The 12339-nt window shown below is 37.8% G+C and overlaps 1 protein-coding gene across 7 annotated transcripts in view; it reads left to right on the top strand.

Annotated features, from left to right (window-relative positions):
• The window catches only part of F8 (coagulation factor VIII), a 226818-nt gene that overhangs the window by 62001 nt on the left and 152478 nt on the right, over positions 1-12339 (top strand). For 4 of the 7 annotated variants that reach the window (XM_031364687.1, XM_031364684.1, XM_031364696.1 and 1 more), the window contains exons 6-10: positions 7415-7531; positions 8013-8255; positions 9503-9758; positions 10695-10866; positions 11854-11947. In XM_031364687.1, the coding sequence (XP_031220547.1) occupies positions 7415-7531; positions 8013-8255; positions 9503-9758; positions 10695-10866; positions 11854-11947 (882 nt within the window). The remainder of the gene's footprint in view (positions 1-7414; positions 7532-8012; positions 8256-9502; positions 9759-10694; positions 10867-11853; positions 11948-12339) is intronic. The other 3 variants (XM_031364709.1, XM_031364704.1, XM_031364703.1) reach the window with 1 other exon arrangement.

Here is a 12339-nt window from a genome sequence, read left to right as displayed (position 1 = left end):
GGGCATATACCCAAAAGATACTGCAACATGTAAGAAGGACACATGCTCCACCATGTTCATAGCAGTCTCCTGTATTTCCTTAAGGGAGTTATTCATGTTCTTATTAAATTCCTCTAGCACCATCATGAGATATGATTTTAGATCCACATCTTGCTTTTCCGGTGTTTTGAGATATCCAGGACTTGCTGTGGTGCGAGTACTAGGTTCTGATGAAGCCAAGTAATCTTGGTTTCTGTTGGTAAGATTCTTGCATTTGCCTTTCGCCATCTGTTGATCTCTGGTGTTACATGTTCTTGCTGTCTCTGACTAGAGCTTGTTCCTCCTATGAGTCTGTAAGCCTGTGTCAGCACTTCTGGGAGATCAGCTCTCCTCTGGTAAATCCAGGGTACAGATGGCTGTGGATCAGTTGTCTGTCCTGAGTCCTGGGGTCAGAGCACACCCTGGAAACAGGATCTCCATTTGCAGGAAAAGTTTAGAGAGGGCTGTGGTTCTGTTGTCCCTCCTAGGTTTGGACAGTGGTTGAGAGGTTCCTGTCCCAGCTGCTCTGCCATTCAAGAATAAAGGATCTCACCCAAGTCCCTGGTTTAGAGCACTCCCTGAAGGCAGGCTTTCCTCTTTCAGGGAAGGGGCAGAGAGGGCTGTGGATACACTGCCATCACTCCTACTTGTAGAAGGAGGTTGAGAGGATCCTGTCCTGGCTGCTCTGCCACTTGTGATGCCTGAACCTCCAGGCTGGTCCTGCCTTAGAAAGTCACTAGAGAGAAAATAGAAGTTTTCTTCTATTATTTTGTTGAAGATATTTACTGGCCCGTTACCTTGGGAGTCTTCACTCTCTTCTATATCTATTATCCTTAGGTTTGGTCTTCTCATTGTGTCCTGGATTTCCTGGATGTTGTTTTAGATTAGGAGCTTTTTGCTTTTTGCATTTTCTTTGACTGTTGTGTCAATGTGTTCTATGGTGTCTTCTGTCCCTGAGATTCTCTCTTCCATCTCTTGTATTCTGTTGGTGGTGCTTGCATCTATGACTACTGATTTCTTTCCCAGGTTTTCTATCTCCAGGGTTTTCTTTCTTTCTGATTTCTTTATTGTTTCTATTTCCAATTTTAGATTCTGGATGATTTTGTTCTGTTTGATTGTGTTTTCCTGTAATTCTTTAAGGGATTTTTGTGTTTTCTCTTTAAGAGCTTCTAGTTGTTAACCTGTGTTCTCCTGTATTTCTTTGAGAGTGCTATTTATGTCTTTCTTAAAGTCCTGTATCATCATCATGAGATGTGATTTTAGATCTGAATCTTGCTTTTCTGGTGTGATGGTATGTCCAGGACTTGCTATGGTGGGAGAATTGGGTTCTGATGATGCCAAGTGACCTTGGTTTGCGTTGTTTATTTTCTTACGCTTCCCCACACTATCTGGTTAACTCTAGTGCTACCTGCCCTTGCTAAATCTGACTGGTGTCTGTCCTTTCTGTGATCCTGGTTGTATCAGAACTCTTCAGAGTCAAGCTGTCTCTGTGATCCTCTGATTCTGGGATCCTGTGATCCTAGGCTTGTTAGAGCACCTGGGAATTGAGCTTCCTCTGGGTGTTGTGCCCAAGGTCTGCTCTGAGCACTATCCCAGAGAATCCAGAAGGAATCCTAGCACTGGGATGCCAGATTTCCTGTGTGCCTGGGTCCTGCTGGTCCCAGTTACTCCTGGTGTTGGGATAGATGTTTTGTCCTCCTCACCTCTGGTCCTGGGCATGTTAGAGTGCCTGGGCATGGAGCTTCCTCTGTGTGTTGTAGGACTGGCTGCAGAGCTTGCACCCAAGGTCTGCTCCATGAATTTATCTATTAATTGTGTATTTTGCCTTACAGAAGCCTTTCGGTTTCATGAGGTCCCATTTACCAACTGTTGTTTTTAGTGGCTAAGCCATTGGTGTTCTTTTCAGAAAGGAAGTTGTCTCCTGTTCCAAATAATTTAAGGCTCTTTCTCACATTCTTTTCTATTAGAATCAATGTGTCTGTTGAGGTTCTGATATACTTAGACTTGAGCTTTATGCAGGGTGATGAAAATGGATCTACGCTCATTCTCCTGCACACTGACCACCAGTTAGACATTTGTTAAAGATATTTTCTTTATTCCACTGTATGTTTTTGGCTTCTTTGTCAAAGATCAAGGGAACATAGGTGTGTGGTTTTACATCTGGGACTTTCATTCTATTCCACTGATTGACCTGTTTGTTTCTGCACCAATACTGTACAGTTTTTATCACTATTGCTCTGTAGTAGAGCTTGAGGTCAGGGAAGGTGATTCTCCCACCCATTCTTTTATTGTTAAGAGTTGATTTGGCTATCCTGCATTTTTTGTTTTTCCAGAGGAAATTGAGAATTGCCCTTTCCATGTCTGTGACAAATTGTATTGGAATTTTGATGGAGATTGCATTAAATCTGTAGATTGCTTTTGGTAACATGCCCATTTTCACTATGTTAATCTTACCAATCCATGAGCATGGGAAATCTTTCCATCTTCTGAGATCTTTGATTTCTTTTATCAGGGATTTGAAGTTCTTGTTGGACAGATCTTTCACTTACTTGGTAAGAGTTACCCCAAGATATTTTATACTATTTGTGGCTATTGTGAAGTATGTTGTTTCCCTAATTTCTTTCTCAGCCTGATTATCATTTGTGTAAAGGAAGGCTACTGATTTGTTTGAGTTAATTTTATACCCGACCACTTTGCTAAAGTTATGTATCAGATGTAGGAATTCTCTGGTAGAAGTTTGGGTGTTACTTATATATATCATCATATCATCTGCAAATAGTTATACTTTGACTTCTTCCTTTCTAATTTGTATCCCCTTCATCTCCTTTTGTTGTATAATTGCTCTAGCTAGAACTTCAAGTACTATATTGAATAGATAGTTAGTAGCAGCCTATCTTGTCCCAGATTTTAGTGGAATTACTTCTCGTTTCTCTCCGTTTCATTTGATGTTGGTTGTTTTTTATATATTGTTTTTATTATGCTTAGATATATACCATGAATTCCTGATGTTTGCAATACTTTTAACATGAAGAGGTGTTGGATTTTGTCAAAGGCTTTTTCAGCATTTAATGAGATGATCATGTAACTTTTTTCCTTGAATTTGTTTATATAGTGGATTAAGTTGATGGATTTATGTATATTGAACTATCCCTGCATCCCTGAGATGAAGCATACTTGATTGTGGTGAATGATGGATTTGATGTGTACTTGGATTCAGTTTATGGGAATTTTATTGAGTATGTTTTGCATTGATATTCATAATCAAGATTGGTATGAAGTTCTCTTTCTTGGTTGGGTCTTTCTGTGACTTAGATATCTGAGTAACTGTGGTTTCATGGAATGAATTAGGTAGTGTTCCTTCTGATGCTATTTTGTAGAATAGTTTGAGGAGTATTGTTTTTTTATTAGATATTTTCTTTATTTATATTTCAAATGATATCTCCTTTCCTGGTTTCCCCTCTGGGAAAAAAAAACCCTATTCCCTCCCCCCTCCCGCTGTTCTCCACCCCACCCTCTCCTACTTCCTGGCCCTGACATTCCCCTACACTGGGGCATAGAACACTCAGAGGACCAAGGGCCTCTCCTCCCACTGATGACTGATTAGGCCATCCTCTGCTACATATGCAGCTGGAGCCATTAGTCCCACCATGTGTACTCTTTGGTTGGTGGTTTAGTCCCTGGGAGACCTCAGGGTACTAGTTAGTTCATATTGTTGTTCCTTCTATGGGGCTGCAAACCCCTTCAGCTTCTTGGGTCCTTTCTCTAGCTCCTTCATTGGGGACCCTGTGCTCAGTCCAATGGATAGCTGTGTGCCTCCACTTCTGTATTAGTGGGGCACTGGCAGAGTCTCTCAGGAGACAGCTATATCAGGCTCCTGTCAGCCAGCACTTGCTGGCATCTGCAATAGTGTCTGGGTTTGGTGATTGTATATGGGAAGGATTCCCAGGTGGAGTAGTCTCTGGGTTGTCCTTCCTTTCGTCTCTACTCCATAGTTTGTCTCTGCAACTCCTTCCACGGGTATTTTGTTACCCCTTCAAAGAAGGATCAAAGTATCCACACTTCAGTCTTCCTTCTTCTTGAGTTTCATGTGGTTTGTGGATTGTATCTTGGGTATTCCAAGCTTCTTGACTAATATCCACTTATCAGTGAGTGCATACCATGTGTGTTCTTTTGTGATTGGGTTACCTCACTCAGGATGATATTCTCCAGATCCATCCATTTGCCTAAGAATTTCATAAATTTATTGTTTTTAATAGCTGAGTAGTATTCCATTATATAGATGTACCACATTTTCTGTATCCATTCCTCTGTTGAGGGACATTTGGGTTCTTTCCAGCTTCTGGCTATTATAAATAAGGCTGCTATGAACATAGTGGAGTGTGTGTGCTTATTACATGTTGGAGCATCTTCTGGGTATATGCCCAGAAGTGGTATTGTGGGGTCCTCAGGTAATACTATGTCTAATTTTCTGAGGAACTCCCAAACTGATTTCCAGAGTAGTTGTACCAGCTTGCAATCCCACTAGCAATGAAGGGAGTGCTCCTCTTTCTTCACAACCTCTCCAGCATCTACTGTTACCTGAGTTTTTGATCTTAGCCATTCTGACTGATGTGAGGTGGAATCTCAGTGTTGTTTTGATTTGCATTTCCCTGATGACTAGGATGTTGAACATTTCTTTAGGTGCTTCTCAAGCGTTTAGTATTCCTCAGTTGAGAATTCTTTGTTTAGCTCTGTACCCCATTTTTAATAGGGTTATTTGGTTCTCTGGAGTCTAACTTCTTTAGTTCTTTGTATATATTGGATATTAGCCTTCTAAAGGATGTAAGATTGGTAAAGATCTTTTCCCAATCTGTTGGGTTTGGTTTTGTCCTATTGACACTGTCCTTTGCCTTACAGAAATTTTGCAATTTTATGAGGTCCCATTTATCAATTCTTGATCTTAGAGTATAAGCTATTGGTGTTCTGTTGAGGAAAATTTCCCCTGTGCCTATGTTCTCAAGGCTCTTCCCCACTTTCTCTTCTATTAGTTTCAATGTATCTGGTTTTATGTGGAGGTCCCCGATCCACTTGGACTTGAGCTTTGTACAAGGAGATAGGAATGGATTGATTTGCATTTTTCTACATGCTAACTGCCAGTTGAGCCAGCACCATTTGTTGAAAATGCTGTCTTTTTCCCAATGGATAGTTTTAGCTCCTTTGTCAAAGATCAAGTGACCATAGGTGTGTGGGTTCATTTCTGGGTCTTCAATTCTATTTCATTGATCTACCTGCCTGTCACTGTACCAATACCATGCAGTTTTTATCACAATTGTTCTGTAGTACAACTTAAGGTCCAGGATGGTGATTCCACCAGAAGTTCTTTTATTGTTGAGAATGTTGCTCTTACTCCCGTTTCTCTCCCTTGCCTGTTTCCCCTTGTTCATCCTTTCTCCCCATTCCTGTCCTACCTCTCTCCACGTGATCATGGCTGGCCTCTACTTTTCTCTGCCTTTCTCTGCCTCTGCTATCCTTTTAACTCCCCTCCCCATGCCCTAAATAAGCTCTATTCTATACTTTAAAAAAAAGTAAAGAGAATAGTTTTCACTATCCTACGTTTCTTTGTTTTTCCAGATGAATTTGCAAATTGCCCTTTTATTAGCTCTTCTTGGAAGGTCAGATAGAATCCTGCACTAAAACCATCTGGACCCAGACTTTTTTGGTTGAGAAGTTTTTGATGAGTATTTCTATTTCCTTAGGTGTTATGGGACTGTTTATTTCACCTTATCTTGATTTAGCTTTGGTACATGATATCTGTCTAGAAAATCATCCATTTCATCTAGATTTTACAGTTTTATAGAGTATAGGCTTTTGTGGTAGAATCTGATAATTATTTGAATTTACTCAATTTTCTGTTATTCTATCTCCCTTTTTCTTTCTGATTTTGTTTCTGTGTCCTTTAGATAGTTTGGCTACAGACTTATCTATCTTGTTGATTTTCTCAGAGACCCCACTCTTAGTTTTTTTGATTGTTTGTATTGTTCTCTTTGTTTCTAACTAGTTGATTTCAGCCCTGAGATTGACTATCCTGCTATCTACTCTTGAGTGTGTTTGCTTCTTTCTGTTCTAGAGCTTTCAGGTGTGCTGTTAAGTTGTTTGTATGGGACCTCACCAATTTCTTTATGAAGGCACTCAGTGCTAGGAATTTTCCTTTTAACACTGCTTTCATTGTATCCTATAAGTTTGGTTATGATGTGTCTTCATTTTCATTGAATTCTATAAAGGATTTAATTTCTTTCTTCATTTCTTCCCTGGCCAAGTTATCATTGAGCATGGAGTTGTTTAATTTTCATTAGTATGTGGGCTTTCTGTTGTTTTTGTTTTTATTTAAGTCTAGCCTTAGTCCATGGTGATCTAATAGAATGCATGGGATTATTTCCATCTTCTTGTGTTTGTTGAGACTTGTTTTATATCTAATTATATAGTCAATTTTGGAGAAGGTTCCATAAGGTGCTGAGAAGAAAGTATATTCCCTTGTTTTGGGGTGAAATGTTCTGTATCTGTTTCTGTAACCAAATGCCAAATCCATTTAGTTCATAACTTCTGTTAGTTTCACTGTGTCTCTCTTGAGTTTCTGTTTCAATGACTTGTCCATTGGTAAGAATGTGGTGTTGATCTTTCCCACTATTATTTTGTGAAGTTCAATGTGTGTTTTGAGCTTTAGTAATGTTTCTTTTATAAATGTTAGTTCCCTTGCATTTGGGACATAGATGTTCAGAATTGAAACTTCCTCTTGGTGGATTTTTCCTCTTATTATGAAGTGTCCTTCCTCAACTCTTTTGATAACTTTTGGTTGAAATTCTCTTTTATTGGATATTAGAATGGCAACTCCAGCTTGTTTCTTGGGACCATTGCACTGTTATCTTCTTATTTGAGACCATGTCATCTTGATCCTGATAAGTCTTTCTCTTTTTTGTTTTTCATACTTTGCTTTTTTAAAAAAGTACCTAAGTAATTTTCAGAGCTTCAGCTTTTGTTAGTTTTCTAAAGTAGTTTGGGAAGCCTTCAACTTGCTGAGGTTTCCTTGCTACAAAAATAGAATGAAGCAGTTTATGATAGGGCAAGGACAGACAACCCTTTTTAAATCTATCATCTAACTTGCAAAATGAAATTCTTGTAGCTTAAACTAACTAGTATTTTCCATTCTCCTAGTTATCATTTGCCATTATTCCTCTGTCATTATGAACAAATACAGGGAGAGTTAATTGGTTTAGGAAAAAAATGTAGTTTTTTTGTCTCAGTGACTCTGAGATTGTGTCTACTTTGCTGACAAAAATTCAGTGTCATGAAAAAGAAAGGAAAGAAGGAAAGAGGAGGTGTAACTCATGAAACAGACCTTATTTTTCCCCTCTCTTACCAGGGAAGAGCTGGCACTCAGAAACAAACGACTCTTATATGCAGTCTATGGATTCTGCCTCTGCTAGAACCTGGCCTAAAATGCACACAATCAATGGCTATGTAAACAGGTCTCTGCCAGGTATGTACATGACTGTCCATCAATTCTCAGGGTTTTGGAACTTCAAAACCATAAGCCTTTTTCTACAGCTTTCTACATCCACTTACTTCTACCCTACTGTTTGTTTGTTTGTTCATATATGAAAAAAGAATTAGACTGGCAATATAGTAGAGCAATTATCTTTAAAAGGGATCTAAGGGAAAGATTATTTTCAAGCTATAATTTAGAGCATTAATGAATAATAGAAAATGTTATCAGTCGTGGAATGCCTTAGCAACAACTGAATATATACTACAGCAAAACTAAAGAGTAAATTAAAGAAACATATTCATGTCATTTAGCAGTATGTTAGTTATTTGTTGCTTTGGCAAGATCTGTTGGTTTGGAAAGTTCCTTGGTAACTGTTTATAAGTTAAGGTAGCAGTAAAATTTGTAGGGTTATTTTATCCAGCCTATTCTAGTAAGTAATTTTTATTTTACAATCTCTAATTATTCTCCATAGCTGTCTCATTACATTTTACAGGTCTAATTGGATGCCATAGGAAATCTGTCTACTGGCATGTGATTGGAATGGGCACCACTCCTGAAATACACTCAATATTCCTTGAAGGTCACACGTTTTTTGTGAGGAACCACCGTCAAGCTTCCTTGGAGATATCACCAATAACTTTCCTTACTGCTCAAACACTCTTGATAGATCTTGGGCAGTTCCTGCTATTTTGTCATATCTCTTCCCATAAACATGGTAGTAGCATCTTGGATCTTAAAAATGAGTAGTATAAATGATTCCATTATAATTTTAATGATACTTCCTGGGCAGTGTATAACAATACAATCAATGTGTTGCAAAAATGACATTGTACGGTTACAATTATGTTAACTTCAACTGAAATCTTCAAATGTAACATTTTTACCTTAAATATAGAAGAACTTTATTGTTAGTACAATAGTATTGTAGATTTTTCATTAAATGTCTATGACAGATGGAGGAGACGTAGTTTAGGGATGAATAAGAAGAAAGATGAAAGACAGTCTGTTAGTGGTTTCACAGTCTGATCCCATTAACTAGGCTTCAGTACTATGAGAAGAGGTAAAGAGATGATTCCATCAGAAATCTAAGGAAATGAGGTATCAAAGGAAGTTTTCAAGAGCTATCTGATGGAGGTTTTGCAAAGGAGTTACAAGCCTGTGGAAACAAAGTTGGGACAATTGTGCCTACAGTGTCAATTCCTGGTCACATGATTTTGTAGGTAGTAGCTATGCAAATTCATATTGAATACTCCTCTTACTTCAGTTATCCTTCTTGTGCATTAACTCTTAATTTTTTTATCTTGGATCAACATAATAGCTTTTTCTTGGTTATATCCATTTAAGGCTGCCTTAGTCTGTTATATTGCCAGAATAGAATATCAGAAATAGGGTAATTTATAACAAACAAAATTTTTATCTCACACAGTTCAAGAGCCTACGAAATTCAATATCAAGATTTTGTTATTTGATAGGAGATTTCTTTCAGTGCTATAGTACAGGAAAATGATACACATGACAGATGGAAAAAAGAGAAAGGTGAAGAGAAAGGAAGGAAATAGAGAAGCAATCTCTTTCTGAGATAACAAGCCATTCTTGAACTAACAGAATTTAGTTCATCCATGAGTTGGAGACAAAATAAAAAGTTCAAAAGAGAAATACTCATATATATTCCAATATGTTATATTGATGAATTTTGGAATAGAAATGCCTATGAATAATCATATATATTGCTATATTAATGAATTTTGGAGACAGTTCAAATCTATATAGAGGATATTTCAATAAAGTATCAAATCCAGAAACCAACAAGTACTATAATTCATATAGAAGAGTAACAAAACCAATACTGATTTGAAAGAGAGATACTTAAGACAAAATATTCAAATTATAGTAAGAGGGGAAAATATATAACATTTAAAACCCAAGAAAGTTAAGAACATTGTTTGGCTTGTCTGACTGCAGATGGCATGGAAGCTTATGTCAAAGTAAATAGCTGCCATGAGGAACCTCAATGGCAAAAGAAAAATAATGAGGAAATGGAAGATTATGATGATGATCTTGATTCAGAAATGGACATGTTCACATTGGATTATGACAGCTCTCCTTTCATCCAAATTCGCTCAGTTGCTAAAAAGTACCCTAAAACTTGGATACATTATATTTCTGCTGAGGAGGAAGACTGGGACTATGCTCCTTCAGTTCCTACCTCAGATAATGGGTAAACACCTTTGTACTCTTTGTACTACTCTTCCCTATACTCATATTCGTCTTACTTATTTAAGCCAATGAATCCTTAAAGCATATTTGAGAGTTAATATGTCATGGGATCAAATGGTAAGGATGTTGATCTTCCATTCTATTACTGTGCTAAAATACCTAAATAAGTATAAATTTATAAGTGGGAAAGTTTTATTTTGACTCATGGATTTGGAATTTTCAGTCTGTGGTTGCTTGACTCCTGCTTTGGGCTTGAGACAGCACAAAGATTCACAATAATATGCAACATGGAAGGGGCCTATTCCATAAAAGAAACAAAGTGAGATAAAAGGGGCCTAAGATTCCAATATCATCCCCTTCAAGGGCATGCCCCCAATAACCTAAGTTCTTCCCACCAGCCTTCAATTCTTTCTTTTTTTTTCAGGATTTCACATTTATTTCAATATTTCAGCAAATATCTACACACACACACACACACACACACACACACACACACACACACACACACACTGCCACAGGCAGTGAAAGGCAAGGCGATGATGATAGCATCTCTGTCTTCCCCATGCCACATCACACAACAGATGAGGGACAGGACCAGTTCTCAAAGGCATCAGTACCTGCTCACCTGTACCCCCACCACCATGGTCAGCTCTACTCTGCTGCCCAGGCAAGGGGCAGGGACTGCTCTTCTAAACACTGCATAGGCTCCAACTCTCAAAGATTCTACCTCCTCTTACTAGCTCCATACCCTTGTGACTTAGCCTTTAACACTTACTCATTCTGTGGCAATTCATAGAACCTTAGATACTAGCATAGGTAAGCCTGAGACTACTTAGAATTTTCTTGCTCTTTGTTTTGAGTAAATCATATTAGAAGTGGGTTTTTGATTACCTAAATGTTTCTGACCTTACCCCTAATCTTTTTGCCTCTCAAACAGAAGTTATAAAAGCCAGTATCTGAGCAGTGGTCCTCATCGGATTGGTAAGAAATATAAAAAAGTCAGATTTATAGCATACACAGATGAAACCTTTAAGACTCGTGAAACTATCCAGCATGAGTCAGGACTCTTGGGACCTTTACTTTATGGAGAAGTTGGAGATACACTGTTGGTAAGTAAGGGGGAAAATATGAGATTGTTACAGAAAAAAGAAAGTCTCCTTGCTGGAGAGACAGCTCAGTGGTTAAGAGCATTTGTCATTCTTGCCTAGGAACTGGGTTTAGCTCCTAAAACCCAGTGGCTTAAAGCCATTTGCATCATTAGTCTCAGGGAATCCAAAGGCCTCTGCTGACCTCCATGGGTATCAGGCATACATGTGGTACGCATACATACATATAAGCAAAACAAAAGTGTGGATGGTTTGAATTTCTGTGATCCTTCAAAATTCAGCCTTGTCTCCAATGGACAGAATCTTGTAAAATTTATAAATATTGCACTAATAAAAATAACTCATATGTAGTCAGTATATGGAAAAAAATTTAATATGACCAATCAGACACGCAACTTTTTTTAACTACTTACTGTTTAGACTGGTACAGACATACCCTCCCAGAACTTTTTTCATTAATTATTTTCCTTCAGTAACATTTAAAATACAAACCATACCCACACAGGTAGTCTTTAAGCATTTAGTGCTATTTCTATGTTACTGCTTTTTATTTTTTAATCTTATTTAAAGCTGTTATAATCAGACAGTGTCACCTGCCACCATTGCTTGAGGCTACAAATTGTCTTCTAGTTATACCTGCTTATTAAGTGATAACTCTTATAACCTGAATCACTATCTCCTTCTCAAGTATTAAAGTATTAAGTGCCAAGAATACAGTAAAGCTGTCCTTAGCAGACACCCAGATTTGACTTTGTCTGGGAGATGCAGGCAAGATTTGCTAAAGCAAGTGAAATTGAAAAGTCTATTGCAAACTCAAGCAGCTATCTGAGCTTCCCTTTCATGAACAGAGCAAATATATTGAGTTGTATTAAGAGTTCAGACCTATAATGTAGATACAGGCAATTTTTGATTTTCTAGAGCTAGGTCACAGTTTTCTTATTAAACCTAGTCATCTTAGGACTTGATCTCATATCTCACTTATACTTTCAGATTATATTTAAGAATCAAGCAAGCCGACCATATAACATTTACCCTCATGGAATCACTGATGTCAGTCCTCTACATGCAAGGAGATTGCCAAGAGGTAATTAGTATCTCAGTTTATAGGTCTTTTTTTTTCTTCATTTTTTTCTGGATTTAAATTTATTCTATACAAAGGCAATGGAAACACAAGAAAAATCCAAATTGAGTTTCAGGCATTAACATTTCAAGAAAATTTTGAAAAACTAAGTAATATATTTTCAGTACAAAAGCCCTGGTTTATTATAGGTTAAAAAGAGCGATCATTAACTGTATCAGTTGTACTGTGAGTAATATTTGCTTTCAGTTAAAGTACACTATTCTCCAGTAAGTTCTTATTTATTTATTTATTTATTTACACTCCATATTTTATTCTCCACTCCCATTCACCCTCCGACTGTTCCACATCCCATACCTCCTCCCCAACACCCCGTCTCCACGTGGATCCCCCCCCCC

The sequence above is a fragment of the Mastomys coucha genome, chromosome X, assembly GCF_008632895.1.
Source record: "Mastomys coucha isolate ucsf_1 chromosome X, UCSF_Mcou_1, whole genome shotgun sequence".
NCBI lineage: Eukaryota > Metazoa > Chordata > Mammalia > Rodentia > Muridae > Mastomys > Mastomys coucha.
Note: the sequence above shows the minus strand (reverse complement) of the source record. Positions and strands in the feature narration are given on the sequence as shown.